The following is an 18,791-nucleotide window of genomic DNA, read 5'->3' on the forward strand; positions in this document are numbered from 1 at the left end:
TACAGGTCATATACAGAGGGAGGAGGGGGTGAAGGGGTTAATGTACAGGTCATATACAGAGGGAGGAGGAGGTGAAGGGGTTAATGTACAGGTCATATACAGAAGGAGAGGAGGTGAAGGGGTTAATGTCCAGGTCATATACAGAGGGAGGAGGAGATGAAGGTGTTAATGTACAGGTCATATACAGAGGGAGGAGGAGATGAAGGTGTTAATGTACAGGTCATATACAGAGGGAGGAGGGGGTGAAGGGGTTAATGTACAGGTCATATACAGAGGGAGGAGGGGGTGAAGGGGTTAATGTACAGGTCATATACAGAGGGAGGAGGAGGTGAAGGGGTTAATGTACAGGTCATATACAGAAGGAGAGGAGGTGAAGGGGTTAATGTCCAGGTCATATACAGAGGGAGGAGGAGATGAAGGTGTTAATGTACAGGTCATATACAGAGGGAGGAGGAGATGAAGGTGTTAATGTACAGGTCATATACAGAGGGAGGAGGGGGTGAAGGGGTTAATGTACAGGTCATATACAGAGGGAGGAGGAGGTGAAGGGGTTAATGTACAGGTCATATACAGAAGGAGAGGAGGTGAAGGGGTTAATGTATAGGTCATATACAGAGGGAGGAGGAGATGAAGGGGTTAATGTCCAGGTCATATACAGAAGGAGAAGAGGTGAAGGGGTTAATGTCCAGGTCATATACAGAGGGAGGAGGAGGTGAAGGGGTTAATGTCCTGATCATACATAGAGAGAGGAGGTGAAGGGGTTAATGTCCAGGTCATACACAGAGGGAGGAGGGGGTGAAGGGGTTAATGTCCAGGTCATATACAGAAGGAGAGGAGGTGAAGGGGTTAATATCCAGGTCATATACAGAGGGAGGAGGAGGTGAAGGGGTTAATATACAGGTCATATACAGAGGGAGGAGGGGGTGAAGGGGTTAATGTACAGGTCATATACAGAGGGAGGAGGAGGTGAAGAGGTTAATGTCCAGGTCATATACAGAGGGAGGAGGGGGTGAAGGGGTTAATGTCCAGGTCATATACAGAGGGAGGAGGGGGTGAAGGGGTTAATGTACAGGTCATATACAGAGGGAGGAGGAGATGAAGGTGTTAATGTACAGGTCACATACAGAGGGAGGAGGGGGTGAAGGGGTTAATGTACAGGTCATATACAGAGGGAGGAGGGGGTGAAGGGGTTAATGTACAGGTCATATACAGAGGGAGGAGGAGGTGAAGGGGTTAATGTACAGGTCATATACAGAAGGAGAGGAGGTGAAGGGGTTAATGTATAGGTCATATACAGAGGGAGGAGGAGATGAAGGGGTTAATGTCCAGGTCATATACAGAAGGAGAAGAGGTGAAGGGGTTAATGTCCAGGTCATATACAGAGGGAGGAGGAGGTGAAGGGGTTAATGTCCTGATCATACATAGAGAGAGGAGGTGAAGGGGTTAATGTCCAGGTCATACACAGAGGGAGGAGGGGGTGAAGGGGTTAATGTCCAGGTCATATACAGAAGGAGAGGAGGTGAAGGGGTTAATATCCAGGTCATATATAGAGGGAGGAGGAGGTGAAGGGGTTAATATACAGGTCATATACAGAGGGAGGAGGGGGTGAAGGGGTTAATGTCCAGGTCATATACAGAGGGAGGAGGGGGTGAAGGGGTTAATGTACAGGTCATATACAGAGGGAGGAGGAGGTGAAGAGGTTAATGTCCAGGTCATATACAGAGGGAGGAGGGGGTGAAGGGGTTAATGTCCAGGTCATATACAGAGGGAGGAGGGGGTGAAGGGGTTAATGTACAGGTCATATACAGAGGGAGGAGGGGGTGAAGGGGTTAATGTACAGGTCATATACAGAGGGAGGAGGGGGTGAAGGGGTTAATGTACAGGTGAAGGGGTTAATATCCAGGTCATATACACAAGGAGAGGAGGTGAAGGGGTTAATGTACAGGTCATATACAGAGGGGGTGAAGGGTTAATGTACAGGTCATATACAGAGGGAGGGGGTGAAGGGGTTAATGTCCAGGTCATATACAGAGGGAGGAGGAGGTGAAGGGGTTAATGTACAAGTCATATACAGAGGGAGGGGGTGAAGGGGTTAATGTATAGGTCATATACAGAGGGAGGAGGAGGGGAAGAGGTTAATGTACAGGTCATATACAGAGGGAGGAGGGGAAGGGGTTAATGTACAGGTCATATACAGAGGGAGGAGGAGGTGAAGGGGTTAATGTACAGGTCATATACAGAGGGAGGAGGAGGGGAAGAGGTTAATGTACAGGTCATATACAGAGGGAGGAGGAGGGGAAGGGGTTAATGTACCGGTCATATACAGAGGGAGGAGGAGGAGAAGAGGTTAATGTACAGGTCATATACAGAGGGAGGAGGGGGTGAAGGGGTTAATGTACAGGTCATATACAGAGGGAGGAGGGGGTGAAGGGGTTAATATCCAGGTCATATACAGAGGGAGGAGGAGGTGAAGGGGTTAATATCCAGGTCATATACAGAGGGTTACTACTGAGTGAGGGATCAGCAGAGCTGGAGGTTACTACTAAGCGAGGGGTGAAAGGGTTAAACAAGAAACACACAAGGCCCCTTTGAGTCTATGTGTTAAATACAAGCTGTGCTGCTTATAGAAAGTGTAGGAATTATTTTTCACAAATGGATATCTATGTTTTCCCAACTGGATATCGGTGTTGAGATCTATTTATTGCTTAAACTTTCCTCTTTCATGAGTCAGGGGTGTTTGGATGGACATCAGCGTTCCTGTTGAGGATTTAAAAAATTCTGTCATAGGTGCACGCCTGGGTGCGCACGTGCATTTTACATTCAGGACTAATATTCTTTGACTAACCTCCTTTTGGAGTGAAACGCGTAAGTTTCACTTACAATGATGAAGAACCCCCTCCCCCCACATGCTCAGTAAGGCCTTTTTTAAATGACAATCAAAGCTCCTGTCACTAAATAAAATGGTGACCTTACAGTCCTGGTCACACGTTGTGTTTGCTTCACTTCAAAAATGATCCCCCATGTCGCTTTCTTGGTTCTTCAAGGCGTCTCCAAAGCCTCCATAGAAGTCTATGAGAACACTCGCTACACCTGCAGCTTATGAGAGGCTTTTATCCAGCGTTAGCTTTGCTTTAGAGGTATTGCAGGTATGAGATATCCCAGGATGCACTGGGAAACCAACAAGTTAACTGGAGAAACATCATATACAGCAGTCACTTCCGGTTCATGTGTATATATTCTGGGAGTGTCTGGTGCAGACGTCACATCTGGTGCACAGCGCAGAGCAGCAAGAAGGTGAGCCGGGTCCGGACTGGAGCAGAACACCTAGTAGATGCCACATGTGGTGTGCAATGCTATAGCGGAAGGTGAGCGGGAACCAGAGAGAGAGGACTGAGCGGCAAAGGATCAGCAGAGCTGGGGGACCCGAGCAGAAGACACTAGCAGATGTTACACGGGGTAAGCAGTGTGGGGGCAATATAGTTGGAGGTGAGTGGGGACCAGAGAGCAAGGAGGGTCAGCAAATCAGAGCCCCAGCAGAGGGGGGTTACTACTGAGTGGGGGAACAGCAAAGCTGGGGGTTATTACTGAGTGGGGGAACAGCAGAGCTGGGGGTTACTACTGAGCATAGGATCAGCAGAGCTGGGGGTTACTACTGAGTGGGGGAACAGCAGAACTGGGGGTTGCTACTGAGTGGAGGATCAGCAGAGCAGGGGGTTACTAATGAGTGGGGGAACAGCAAAGCTGGGGACTGCTACTGAGTGGGGAATTAGCAGAGCAGGGGGTTACTACCGAGTGGAGAATAAGCAGAGCTAGGGGTTACTAATGAGCAGGGGAACAGCATAGCTGGTGGTTTCTAACGAGCGGGGGAAAATCAGAGCTGGGGGTTACTAATGAGCGGAGGAACAGCAGAGTTGGGGGTTACTACTAAGTGGGGGATTAGAAGAGCTGGGGGTTACTACTGAGTGGGGGATCAGCAGAGCTGGGGGTTACTACTGAGTGGGGGATCAGCAGAGCTGGGGGTTACTACTGAGCGGGGGATCAGCAGAGCTGGGGGTTACTACTGAGCGGGGGATCAGCAGAGCTGGGGGTTACTACTGAGTGGAGGGCCAGCAAAGCTGGGGGTTATTACTGAGCAAAGTATTAGCAGAGCTGGGGGTTACTACTGAGCAGGGTAACAGAAGAGTTGGGGGTTTCTATTGTGTGGGGGATCAGCAAAGCTGGGAGTTACTACTGAGCGGGGGATCAGCAGAGCTGGAGGTTACTACTGAGCGGAGGATCAGTAGAGCTGGGGGTTACTACTGAGCGGGGGATCAGCAGAGCTGGAGGTTACTACTGAGCGGAGGATCAGTAGAGCTGGGGGTTACTACTGAGCGGGGGATCGGCAGAGCTGGGGGTTACTACTGAGTGGAGGACCAGCAAAGCTGGGGGTTATTACTGAGCAAAGTATTAGCAGAGCTGGGGGTTACTACTGAGCAGGGGAACAGAAGAGTTGGGGGTTTCTATTGTGTGGGGGATCAGCCGAGCTGAGGGTTGCTACTGAGCGGGGGATCAGCAGAGCAGGGGGTTACTACGGAGCAGTAAGGGGAACCTTGTAGCTGAATAGGTGGGATGCAAATACAGTTGGGTCCTACCAAGTCCAGGACAAGTGGCATCAATGCAATCAGATCCTTCTACTCACAGCCAACTTCTAGTGCCCAATTGATTTTGGTGGAGCATGGATGAGTATAGGTGCACCATGTACAGCTGGCCATGATGTCATACTGGAGGGGGGAGGAGAGCCTTTGCACTTTTTATTCCTTGTTACATTGTTGCAATTATTTGTCTTATTTTTCTCTTTAGAAATTGCTCATAAATGTTTTTCTCTAACAATTGCTTTTCAACATTCCTATTTGAACTCTTCAAAAAAAATAATAAAACCCGCATCGCCGGCTCTTATTTACATATCCGATTCCGCGGACTGGTAACCCTTCCCCACAAGCCGATTGTTTAAAACATAAACAACTTGTGTAATGAGCATCTTACGTTTCCCGCCGCCACCGGCTCGGAGTTCAAGTGCTGCGGCGTCGGGAAAAATTATCTCTGAGCGCGGAGCCTTTTGACCCGGGATAAAAAAAAGGCACTTCAAATCTTCAGATCTTGTTGTCTGCTGATATTTATTATGCTGTAAATTAGTACAAAAAAAAAAAATTCTTATTGTTTATTTAACTATATCAGGGGTCTGACAACATAAGCTCACGGGTTACAAAAATAGAACACCATTAGAGGATTCTACAGAGAACGTCAAAATATTTCTGCTACATTCCATAGACTAAAAGCTGCTTTAGTGGCTCACCTACACACACCGGATCACATTTTTAGGACCCCCCTTGCTAGTAGCGGGTTGGACCTCCTTTATCCTTTATGGTCTATACACCATGGCCTACCTGAGTATTGTTGCTGACCATGTCCATCCCTTTATGACTACAGTGTCCCCATCTTCTGATGGCTCCTTCCAGCAGGATAATGCACCATGTCACAAAGCTCCAATCATCTCACCACTGGACAATGAGGTCCCTGTCCTCCAATGGCCTCCACACTCACCACATCTCATCCAATAGAGCACCTTTGGTATTTGGTGGAACATGAGATTGGCATGATGGATGTGCAGCCGACAAATCTGCAGCAACTGTGTGATGTTATCATGTCACTATGGAGCAAAATTTCTGAGGAACGTTTCCAACATCTTGTTGAATCTATGCCACCAAGAATTAGGGCAAAAGGGGGTCCAACTTGGTACTAGCAAGGTCTACCTAATAAGGTGGCCGGTGAGTGTAGATTGGTTGATTTGGTCATGGTTGTGTTTGGCCAGAACAGGAGGCCTACTCCAGGCAAGTCCATCCTCATGTGTCCTGGGTTCAAAAACCTCTGAAGAGAAAAATGAAAATATGAGTCAAGCTGAAGAATATTTCATAAATGATATGTGTTTATGGATATTTTAAGCAGTCAACGTAACTGAGAATTTCCTTTGATTTTTGCAGTGACCTCAGTGAAAACTTCATCCAGGCCATTCCAAGGAAAACCTTCAGAGGAGCCACGGAACTCAAAAACCTGTGAGTATGCTTTTCTTTCTGGATGGGGTGGGTGGTATTGGTGCCCTGATGTCTATGTCCTCTGAAATGCACTTCATTTTTAGTTCGATATTTTTACACCTCAATTATTTTAAGTACCAAATAATAAGGAAAGAAAAGTCAAAGTGCCTCACACCAATAGAGCCTAAGTGCTAGACTAATGAAAGCAGCTTCAGCCCGACTCCATGCAGGCCAGGTCCCCGACACATTTCTGTAAAGCAGAGTTCAATGGTCTGTAGCTCCTAGCAGAACTCACCCCTTCCCAACCTTCCCCCCCACTCCCAAATCTCCCCTAAAATCTCCCCTCCTAGCACCCCCCATCCCTCTCTTCTAGAACAACATCCCCCCACTCCTAAATCCCCCCTTCCAGCATAAATCCTTAAATCTCCCCTCCTAGCACAACCCTCCCAATTTCCCCTTCCTAGCATACAGCCCCCCCCCCCCCCCCCCAGATCCCCCCTCCTAGTACCCCCCATTCAACCCTTCTAGAACAACACCAATCCAACGGAAATCCCTCCTTCTAGCAAAACGCCCTGATCATGCTATCTTTGCCCATGGTGGGAGCCACATGTTATTTTCTCAGTGTCTGTCCTTTAGGCTCCATTCACACTTGGATGACTCCAAAATTGTGCGGACTTTGGAGTGCTACTTTGTCGCCACTTTGGAAGGGTGCCACTTGGTTACCACTTTGGCTTTGACCAGTGATAATGGACACCTGTGGCACTGTACAACATTCAGGTTTCCATGCAACCTCTGAGGGTTAACATTGAAGTCTATGGCCCTCAAATTGCATGAAAGTCGGGCCAAAGTAGTGCATGAACTACTTTGAAGTTGCTGCAAATTTAAGTCGCACATCTATTAAAGGTTATCATTGGAAAACATGGGGAGCGGCTTGTCATGTGACTTTGATGTCCAAAGTTGCATGACAAGTCGCACACGTGTGAATGGAGCCTAAAATAAAAACATCTTTACAGGGCCAAACATGGCCGCTAATGTTTGTAAGTTTAACCATCTGGAGGGAAGATGGACATTTTTCCCTAACGCTTTGCTTTCTTTCTAGACAACTGGACAAAAATCTGATCAGTTGTATTGAAGATGGAGCTTTCCGAGCCCTGCGAGGGTTGGAAGTGTTGTAAGTATCGTGTCTTGTGTCAAGTTTTAATTTTCAACAGGGCATTTCAGGTGGACCTGTTGCTTCAACTATGGAGGCATGAGTGTGGTGAGACCCTATCCAGACTTGCCCTCCAGCTGTTGCGGAAACTACACGTCCCATGAGGCATTGCAAAAACTCTGACATTCACAGACTTGACTAGCCATGATGGGAATTGTAGTTCCTGAACAACTGGAGGGCCATCGTTTGGAGACCACCTGCCCCAGAGCAAGCAGCTTGCAGTGGGGGCATCCAAGCAGACTCCGTCCCGAGCCTCTGCTTTGCGTGTCCATTCACACACAGAGCCGCGGCCCCACCCCCTCTCTCTCCTCATTGGCTCACTGGCTGTGATTGACAATGGCTCTCGCTGCTGTCTCAACCAATGAGGAGGGAGAGTGCCTGGAGAGCCGAGGCTCTCATGTAGTTCAGAGACAGGTTCGTCTAACGCTCCCAGGGCAAGGATGCGCAACCGTGCCCCCCTTCCCCGCTCTTAATGCGTGCGTTAGAATGGGTTTATCGCCCTGTGTCCATTCTCTGTCCCTTTGCTTCGCTGTGCCCAGGGCAGCTTCCCCTCCTGCCCACCCTTTGTCCCGACCCTGTTCTCGTGCACATCGCTGGATCGTGATGTTGATGACAATCCCCGTCTCCAGTTTTAATCATATGCCCAAACTGAGGACATTGTAAGTATAGGGGATTTTCAGTCTGGAAGCAAAACGCTTTCATTTGTTGGCTGTGCAATTATTTTTTACTAGTTGCTCAATAAAAGACGCAATACTTCTTTCACTGAAAGAATTTTACAAACTGGTGAGTGTTACAATTAAATGGGAGTCCGGTTTAAAGGCTGGGTCACGGTCAGGGATCAGTCTTGGAGACCAGTAGCTATAGCATTGCCAGTTGAGAGGCTCCCACCAACCAGCAGGATAAGTACAGAAGCAGGTCAGCCTGGTGCATGACTCGGGCTCACCCGAGGTGCGGGGGTCTAAGCACTAACTGGTATTCACCAGAGCTCCTGATGGTGGAGATGGGTTTTGCTGCATGTTGGTACCAGGTCACAGACCTCAGGATCGCCCCACCTGGGGGTGAGCAAGCCGGGGTCCAGCAGCAGATATAACAGGTAGGGTATCAAGCAGAAACATAGTCAAAGAACAATCCAAAGGTCAGTAACAGGCGGTAGTAGAGATACAGACGGCAGCAGGATAAACAAGAGCGAGATATTGGCTAAAGAGAGCACAATTATTTTGCAAATATGAAGTGCAAAGGTATGGCTTAAATAGGAAGTTCTTGGGAGGAGCAAAGGGTTCAAGGTTTCAAGAGAAACTAAACAGAAGGCAAGGTTTTCTAAGGAATCAGGCAGGGACCTGTCCAGTGTCTCAGTAACCGATATTCACCAGAGCTCCTGATGGTGGAGATGGGTTTTGCTGCATGTTGGTACCAGGTCACAGACCTCAGGATTGCCCCACCTGGGGGTGAGCAAGCCGGGGTCCAGTAGCAGATATAGCAAGTAGGGTGATCGAGCAGAAGCGTGGTTAGTAAACAAGCCAAAGATTGGTAACAAGTGGTTGCAGGTTGGCATCAAGCAGAAACATAGTCAAGAACAAGCCAAAGGACAGTAACAAGCGGTAGTGGAGATACAGACAGCAGCAAGAGCAAAAAGAGCGAAATATTGGCTGGAGAGAGCACAATAATCTTGAAAATAGGAAGTGCAAAGGCATGGCTTAAATAGGAAGTTCATGGGAGGAGCAAAGGGTTCAAGGTTTCAAGAGAAACTATACACAAGGCAAGGTCTTCTAAGGAATCAGGCAGGAACCTGTCCAGTATCTCAAGTGGCTCAGTAACCGATATTCACCAGAGCTCCTGATGGTGGAGATGGGTTTTGCTGCATGTTGGTACCAGGTCACAGACCTCAGGATCGCCCCACCTGGGGGTGAGCAAGCCGGGGTCGAGTAGCAGATATAGCAGGTAGGGTGATCGAGCAGAAGCGTGGTTAGTAAACAAGCCAAAGATTGGTAACAAGTGGTTGCAGGTTGGCATCAAGCAGAAACATAGTCAAGAACAAGCCAAAGGTCAGTAACGAGCAGTAGTTAAGATACAGACGGCAGCAGCAGCAACAAGAGCGAGGTATTGACTGGAGAGAGCAAAATAATCTTGCAAATAGGAAGTGCAAAGGCATGGCTTAAATAGGAAGTTCATGGGAGGAGCAAAGGGTTCAAGGTTTCAAGAGTGAAAAAACCCCTATGCAGCTTAAGGTTAAACCGCTTCTCCTACAATCTCATTGTGTGACCCCGTGTCTTCTTACACTCCCTGAGTCCTGTTCTCATGCACATTGCTGGATCTTGATGGGACTAAGGTAAGTATTGGGGATGGGGGGGCTGCTGCACAAAGAAGGTTTTTACCCTTATGCATAGAATACATGAAGGTAAAAAAAACCTTGAGCCTTTAGAACCTCTTTAATCGTAAGGTATGACGGCTTCCCTTTCATTGTTGAATATGATGGTTACGTGAAATGGGAGCTTGACTGTTTTGGTCCGCCGTGAATTTGCAATAAGGTTAAAGAGCTTTAACTTTGGACAAAGACCCATGTGCTGATGCACTGTGCTTTTGCATGCTTGAGGTTCCTCTAAGTTGCTGAGGGAGGTTTTAATTCTGGCACCAAGCACTGAATAAAATATGGGTTCCTGAAGTACACGTAACACAACAGTTATGGGTTATGGGCTGACCTGTCATCAGATCTTACATGGATTCCCCATGCTGTAGCCCAGTAGTTGACTTGTATGAAGAGTTATGCGATATTGGATAATGTGTATGTAATGATAGGTTGCTCAAGTCACAGCTACGCATTCCTATTCTTGTGCTCCAATGAGGAATTCCTCTCCTTCACAACATTCATTAGAGGCGTAGATGGTAAATTGCTGTCAGTTGTGTTTGTGGTTTGTGTTGCATTTTTTGTCCTGGGAACAGTGCTGAGTGCTGAGACTTTAGCTTTGCCAAACGCGATGTGCCTCTATCCTGGGAATCGGCTTTCCCTTCTGTCATTTTTAGCTGCGTGTGATTAAAATGTTCTTTTTTTTTTTCTTTCCTACAGAACCCTCAATAACAACAACATCACCACAATCCCCGTCTCCAGTTTCAACCATATGCCCAAACTAAGGACATTGTAAGTATAGAGGATTTGCAGTCTGGAAGCAAAACTCTTTAATCTGTTGGCTATGCAATTATTCGCTACGAGCGTAGAAGCGGAAATGTTCTTTTCTTCAGAAGTTCGGTTACTAGTTGCTCAATAAAGGACGCAATACTTCTTTCACTGAAAGAATTTTAAAAACTGGAGAGTTTTATAAACACATGGGAGTCCAGTGTGACCTGTGTCCATGGTCACAGGTTAGGCTCGGAGACCAGTAGCTATAGCAGTAGAGAGGCTCCCACCGACCAGCAGGATAAGTACAGAAGCAAGTCACCCTGGCGGATGACTCGAGCTTACCTGAGGTGCGGAATCTAAGCACTAACCGGTATTCCCCAGAGCTCCTGATGGTGAAGATAAGTTTTGCTGTGTGTTAGTACCAGGTGGCAGTCCTCAGGATCGCCCCACCTGGAGGTGAGCAAGCCAGGGTCCAGGAGAAGATATAGCAGGTGGGAAAACAAGCAGAAGCATAGTCAGTAAACAAGTCAAAGATCGGTAACAAGTGGTTGCAGGTTGGGATCAAGCAGAAGCATAGTCAATAACAAGCCATAGGTCAGTAACGAGTGGTAGGGGAGATACAGACGGCAGCAGGAGCAACAAGAGCAAGATATTGGCTGGAGAGAGCACAATAATCTGGCAAAAAGGAAGTGCAAAGGTGTGGCTTAAATAGGAAGTTCATGGGCGGAGGAAAGGGTTCAAGGTTCAAGAGAAACAAGGCAAGGTTGTCTAAGAAATCAGGCAGGGAGCTGTCCAATATCTCAGGTGGCTCAGCAACCAGTATTCACAAGAGCTCCATATGGTGGAGATGTTTTTTGCTGTGTGTTAATATCAGGTTGTGGTCCTCAGGATCGCCCCATCAGGAGGTGAGCAAGCCGGGGTCCAGTAGCAGGTACAGCAGGTAGGGATCAAGCAAAAGGGTGGTCAGTGAACAAACAAACTGTCAGTAACAAGTGCAGGTTGGGGTCAAGCAGAAGTGTAGTTGAGGAACAAGCCAAAGGTGCGACAAGAGCGAGACATTGGCTGGAGAGAGCACAATAATCTGGCAAACAGGAAGTGCAAAGGCATGGCTTAAATAGAAAGTTCATGGGAGGAGCAAAGGGTTCAAGGTTCAGAAGTAATAAGACACAAGGCAAGGTTGTCTAAGGAGTCAGGCAGGGAGCTGTCCAGGAGCCTAGGTGGCTCAGCAACCGGTGTTCACCAGAGCTCCTGATGGCGGGTTTTGCTGCATGTTATTACTGGGTTGCAGTCCTCAGGATTGCCCCACCAGGAGGTGAGCAAGCCCAGGGCCAGTAGCAGATATAGCAGGTATGCTGTGATCCATATAGATTGATTCTGGGGGGGTGACCTCAGATGTGATCCCCCCGTTGTTGCAAAGGGACAATTTTTCCATTTGGAGGTTTTTAGTTATATTCTGATAGATCCAGCCATACCAGTGACAGCTTTCAGGCATATGCCTAGCCAATCGGGTTGATCTCTGTATGTCCCTTGTGTTTGGGACGCAGTGCTTTGATTCATGGTACCCCCATCTTCTATGTGGACCTCCAGCATAATGTAAGATGTTTATACTATATATGATCGTAGATTCTTCTGATATACTATCAACTACCATACCCCTGAGGATGACTTGATAAGTCGAAACGCATGAAGGTTTTGGATGCATGCTTATCAGGATCATAATTATTTCTTGTTTGACAACTCACTATCATCCACTATTATCTAATGCTTTATAATACAGTGCCTTGAAAAAGTATTCATACCCCTTGAAATTTTCCAGATTTTGCCATGTTACAACCAAAAATGTAAATGTATTTTATTGGGATTTTATGTGATAGACCAACACAAAGTGGCACATAATTGTGAAATCAAAGGAAAATGATAAATGGTTTTCAACATTTTTTTACAAATAAATATGTGAAAAGTGTGTGGGGGGGCATTTGTATTCAGCCCCCTTTACTCTGATACCCCTAACTAAAATCTAGTGGAACTAATTGCCTTCAGGAGTCACCTAATTAGTAAATAGAGTCCACCTGTGTGTAATTTAATCTCAGTATAAATACAGCTGTTCTGTGAAGCCCTCTGTGGTTTGTTAGAGAACTTTAGTAAACAAACAGCATCATGAAGGCCAAGGAACACACCAGACAGGTCAGGGATAAAGTTGTAGAGAAGTTTAAAGCGGGGTTAGGTTATAAAAAAAACCTCCCAAGCTTTGAACATCTCACGGAGCTCTGTTCAATCCATCATCGGAAAATGGAAAGAGTATGGCACAACTGCAAACCTACCAAGACATGGCCGTCCACCTAAACTGACCGGGCCGGGCAAGGAGAGCATTCATCAGAGAAGAGCCAAGAGGTCCATGGTAACTCTGGAGGAGCTGCAGAGATCCACAGCTCAGGTGGGAGAATCTGTCCACAGGACAACTATTAGTCGTGTTCTCCACAAATCTGCCCTTTATGGAAGAGTGACAAGAAGAAAGACATTGGTGAAAGAAAGTCATAAGAAGTCCTGTTTGTAGTTTGTGAGAAGCCATGTGGAGGACACAGCAAACATGTGGAAGAAGGTGATCTGGTCAGATGAGACCAAAGTTGAACTTTTTGGCCTAAAAGCAAAACGCTATGTGTGGGGGGAAAACTAACACTGCACATCACCCTGAACACACCATCCCCACCGTGAAACATGGTGGTGGCAGCATCATGTGGTGGGGATGCTTTTCTTCAGCAGGGACAGGGAAGCTGGTCAGAGTGGATGGGAAGATGGATGGAGCCAAATACAGGGCAATCTTAGAAGAAAACCTGTCAGAGTCTGCAAAAGACTTGAGACTGGGGGGGAGGTTCACCTTCCAGCAGGACAACGACCCCAAACATACAGCCAGAGCTACAATCATTTAAATCAAAGCATATTCATGTGTTAGAATGGCCCAGTCACAGTCCAGACCTAAATCACATTGAGAATCTGTGGCAAGACTTGAAAATTGCTGTTCACAGACGTTCTCCATCCAATCTGACAGAACTTGAGATATTTTACAAAGAAGAATGTGCAAAAATGTCCCTCTCTAGATGTGCAAAGCTGGTAGAGACATCCCCAAAAAGACTTGCAGCTGTGATTACAGAGAAAGGAGGTTCTACAAAGTATTGACTCCGGGGGGCGCCATACATGACACAGCCTTTAAACTGGACTTCCACTTCACAATTATGAGCCACTTTGTGTTGGTCTATCACATAAAATCCCAATAGAATACATTTACGTTTTTGGTTGTAAGATGACAAAATGTGGAAAATTTCAAGGGGTATGAATACTTTTTCAAGGCACTGTATGCGGTATTTTTATGCTATTACGCTCTATGTTTCCAATTTCCTCCCGTAATGTTTGTCTGGGAGTTATTTTAATATTGATCTCAATAAATACCTGACCTTTTATTGGCACTATTGTCTAATAGTTTTCTGGGTATCATCAAAGTCTCCCCCTTGTGGTATTCGCTTATATTAATTTGGGACTGATACCGAAGTCGCTCCTTGCACACAGCTACTCTATTGATATCATGTGACAAAATAACGATTCCACACCTGAAAAATGTAATATTTTTAACAAATGAAGGGAAAATAATCCACCCCAGTAAATGGAGCCTTCTATCCCCAGTATGGCCTTTACTAAACCAGGAAACGTTTTTAATTGATTTTTTTGCACACTTGTATTTAAAGATAAGTCGTAGAATTTTGCGGTAATTATTAATTTCCTTCTAATGAATTGCTGGTTCGTAAGCAGTAATCGGAATGGAGGGACGCCGATGGTTAGAGCGACGTTTCCCTGCGTTCTGTATAATCTGGCTGGCGGTAAATGGAATGTCACGCATGACTGGGAAGAAGCAGTAAAAGCTTTATCCAATAATAAGTCTGATACTCATGCAATATGTAATATATCCTAATCCTATTTCAGCCGATTGCTCTATGCGCTGAGGTGGAATTATTAGCGAGTCGGGGGGGGTGGGCGGGGGGGCGGGGGTGGAGAATTAATCCATTTCCTATTTACATGACAATACCATATCTAGTGGGATAGGCTGTGATGAGATTGTAATGGGTCTGTAAAGAGAAATACATTATTTAAAAGACTTCAGTGAAATGAGGAGCATTCTAGTCAGGGCGTCATTTATTTTCAGCTTTAATTTACATTTTGTTTATGAGTTTATTACCACGTGCCGTTATCATTGGGGCTTTTGATGGAAAGTTGGCCAGTTATCAAAGCAAGGTCAATGGTGTTATAAGCTCAACCAGCTTTTCTCAGCTTTTTTTTTTTGTTACCCCAGAGGAATCCCTAAAATAATTTTTAGTTCTTGGGGAACCCTTCCTAAATTTACTTTACTGGGTGTGGGGGGGGGGGGGGGGGGGGGGCAATGGCAAAAATGTTCCTAATATTGGTGGTCAGTAGGAAGAGTTCCAACCTTTGCAGTGGTGGTAAAAATGCCACCATGACAGATAGCTAAACAAGATAATTGGGTCATATTGCTGGCTTTGGCCAAAAGACATTGGGCAGGGATCATCAGATCTCAGGGAAACTTTACCAAAACCAATTCATCAGGGATCAATTGGGAAAAATGCCCCTTCCGTTTTGAGGTCAGTGAAAAAAATGCCCTTTACATTGGTGGTCAGTGGAAAGAATGTTCCTTACATTGGTGATCAGTGAGAAGAATGTTCCTTACATTGGTGATCAGTGAGAAGAATGTTCCTTACATTGGTGATCAGTGGGAAGAATGTTCCTTACATTGGTGATCAGTGGGAAGAATGTTCCTTACATTGGTGATCAGTGAGAAGAATGTTCCTTACATTGGTGATCAGTGAGAAGAATGTTCCTTACATTGGTGATCAGTGAGAAGAATGTTCCTTACATTGGTGATCAGTGAGAAGAATGTTCCTTACATTGGTGATCAGTGAGAAGAATGTTCCTTACATTGGAGGTCAGTGAGAAGAATGTTCCTTACATTGGTGATCAGAGAGAAGAATGTTCCTTACATTGGTGATCAGTGGGAAGAATGTTCCTTACATTGGTGATCAGTGGGAAGAATGTTCCTTACATTGGTGATCAGTGGGAAGAATGTTCCTTACATTGGTGATCAGTGGGAAGAATGTCCTTACATTGGTGATCAGTGAGAAGAACGTTCCTTACATTGGTGGTCAGTGAGAAAAATGTCCCTTACATTGGTGATCAGTGAGAAGAATGTTCCTTACATTGGCGATCAGTGGAAAGAATGCCCCTTACATTGGTGGCCAGTGGCAAGAATGCTCCTTACATTGGTGGCCAGTGGGAACATTGCCTCTTATACTGGTGGTCAGTGGGGAAAATGCCACTTACATTGATGATCAGAAGAATGCCCCTTACATTGGTGATCAGTGGGAAGAATGTTCCTTACATTGGTAGCCAGTGGGAAGAATGCCCCTTACATTGGTGATCAGTGGGAAGAATGCCACTTACATTGGTAATCAGTGGGAAGAATGGTCCTTACATTGGTGATCAGTGAGAAGAATGTTCCATACATTGGTAATCAGTGGAAAGAATGCCCCTTACATTGGTGGCCAGTGGGAACATTGCCTCTTATACAGGATGTCAGTGGGGAAAATGCCACTTACATTGATGATCAGAAGAATGCCCCTTACATTGGTGGCCAGTGGGAAGAATGCCCCTTACATTGGGGGCCAGTAGGAACATATACCGGTGGTCAGTGGGAAAAATGCCACTTACATTGATGATCAGTGGGAACCTTGCCTCTTACATTGGTGGCCAGTGGGAAGACTGCCTCTTGCATTGGTGACCAGTGGGAAGACTGCCTCTTGCATTGGTGGCAAGTGGGACGAATGCCACCCTTAGAGACAGCTAAAAAAGATCATTGGTGTCAGGCTACTGGCTCTGCCAAGTGGCTTTTACCCTGGAACAATGAAAGCATCATAAGATGGGAAGTCAATCAGCCACAGCTCAAGGAACCCCAAAACATTGCTGCAGGAACCCTAGATTTCCACGAAACCTTAATTGGGAATGGCTGAGCTAAAGTGGGAATTTTGCCTCCAGTGATGCCTCCTATAAAAGCAATTTGGAAACATCAAAGAGATGCAATACTTCACACCTTTAGTACCTGTAGTAGACATATTTGACATTTGTAGGTCAAATGTGATCTCATAAATCCTCCCTTGTCTAAAATGTTATTAGGATTCCCATTTGCCTTCAAGCTTACAAGAATTACGCTTCCTTTCCTTTCATAATTTAATAACGTGTGCTAATTTAGGGTTTAACCCCCCCCCCGCCCAACACTTCTACCACCTCCTTTATTTATTTACTTATTTTTTGGAAATAATCATTAAATAATAATATTGACCACACATTTTCCTCTAGAATATCTAATTTTACGCTTGTTTTTTGTTTTTTTGTTTTATTTCAGCCGCCTGCATTCCAACAACTTGTTTTGTGACTGTCACTTGGCCTGGCTATCTCAGTGGCTCCGCCAGCGGCCGACCATTGGATTATTCACGCAGTGTACCGGGCCTCTTCCCCTCCGAGGACTGAACGTGGCCGAGGTCCAGAAGCACGAGTTCACCTGTTCAGGTCTGAATGCTTTTGTCTTCTTCTCCTCACAGGGTTTCGGTTATTTGTCCCAAAACGCTTCAGTCAAAGTAGATGAGAACCCAATCAGTAAAATCTGAATATTTTTAGGTCTGCAGCTTTCATTAAAATAATCCCAGGTGGTCCTTCCGGGAAGGTTCTTGTTCAGGCACTGTTATTATAGGGTGGTTACATAGTAGGTGAGGTTGAAAAAAGACACAAGTCCATCAAGTCCAACCTATGTGTGTGATAGCACTATCTCCCGGTTGTGCTCCTGGGTCCAGATGGAGGCTTCAAGTTACAGTTTCAACACACATTATGCAGGAATTGGGCCACTGTTGTCACCATCAGGAAGCCCAACATGCACTTTTCTTCCGTAATGTTGGTGGTGGGGGGGGGTTTCATTTTCTCGAATCAGTGGTCTTGTTAAGATCTGGTTAGGATGTAGCAGTCTCCTCGCAGCTATAGAACCAGCTTACCACTCTGCATTGGCTGCCATACAGAAGGTAGACATGGGGGTTTAGTGTTGGAGTGAATGAGTCACATCTGCTTCAGAGCAGCCGCAGCTGAGACCTTCCATAAGGCTGAATGAAAGAGACTCTCAATATAATAAAATATTAATGTTGGCTTCATCTTCCCGCCACACAGATGGGCAACATGGAGACCTCCACTCAAGCATGTTATTGACATTTGTTTATACCAGCATTAATGAACCTGGGAGACGGTCCTGCTGAGAGACCAGGCCATTCCTATGTGCCACCCACACATCCGTGTCTGTCTGTGAAATCATAGTTAATCTACTTTAGCTGTCATTTTCTTTTATTTTGCCTCGTTGTTTTGCGCTGACCAACCAGCCAGAGAAGGTTCAGGCAACCACTGATAGCTTACATAGAGAATGGGCCTCTACAGCAGTCATTTTGTAAAAAACAAAAAGATGTAGATAGCACTTTCTGTTCTAAAGGTTTATTGGAAACACTTTATAAAAATTGGAAAGGTCATTTTGACCAATAAACAGCCCCCGGCTCCCTGTTCCTCACTTCTCTTCTGGAAACAAAAGAATGGAGTTTTTGAAACCCAGAAATGTGGGCACCACTTCAGGTCTAAACATATGTAGCACCTCTCTGACACCCCAAAGGCAGGATAGCACCTCCAGAGGCCAAGGGTGGGTCCATGGCTAAAATGGGGGGGACCGAGAAAGGATATTGGGGGCCAGTTTTTTTCGTCTTTTTAAAGTTTTATTACAGAGCAGTTAAGGAGGTGAGGGTTAGGGGTCCCAGATAGCATAGCAGATCACTTACAGAATCTCCGGATCCAGATGAATGTCCATATTCACAGTGCCAGAGCCTTTAAGCTGACCCTCACTGTAAGCACGTTCCCATCTTTCAGTGTGTCCTCCAAGTGAGACCCCAGGCCCTTCTGAGAGACCAGCCTTTTTCCTGGCTCTCTCCAGCAAGGGACCTTCGCTAGGTCTTCCTCCTTGGCACAGCTTCCTCCAGACCGGGCAGGACAGCTTCAGGACCTCTTCATCAACACACGTTAGACCTAAACCAGGCTATTGGGCCTAACAGCAGAGCTCCAGCAACACCTCCCTAGGCCCCAGCCCAGGGAAAGGAAAAAGCACATGGCCTGTTCCAAATATTTATATTCTCCCCCAGCATGCACCAGTGGTATAAACCTCCTACTGGATTGGCTGAAGGAAATATAAATATTCATAAATTAGTTTTGTTTGTGATTCTCATACTACGACCAGTGACATTTACTGGCAACAGTGAGAAATAAC

At 46.0% G+C, this 18,791-nt stretch overlaps 1 protein-coding gene across 1 annotated transcript in view; it reads left to right on the plus strand.

The window, feature by feature from the left end:
- Positions 1-5,991: 5,991 nt before the first annotated feature.
- The window catches only part of SLIT1 (slit guidance ligand 1), a gene marked incomplete at its 5' end in the record, with an annotated part of 182,812 nt that continues 170,012 nt past the window's right edge, over positions 5,992-18,791 (plus strand). The window contains 4 exons of the mRNA XM_073595360.1: positions 5,992-6,089; positions 7,168-7,239; positions 10,340-10,411; positions 16,851-17,014. Of these exons, the coding sequence (XP_073451461.1) occupies positions 5,992-6,089; positions 7,168-7,239; positions 10,340-10,411; positions 16,851-17,014 (406 nt within the window). The remainder of the gene's footprint in view (positions 6,090-7,167; positions 7,240-10,339; positions 10,412-16,850; positions 17,015-18,791) is intronic.

Source organism: Aquarana catesbeiana, linkage group LG08 (assembly GCF_042186555.1).
Source record: "Aquarana catesbeiana isolate 2022-GZ linkage group LG08, ASM4218655v1, whole genome shotgun sequence".
In the NCBI taxonomy this organism is placed as follows: Eukaryota; Metazoa; Chordata; class Amphibia; order Anura; family Ranidae; genus Aquarana; species Aquarana catesbeiana.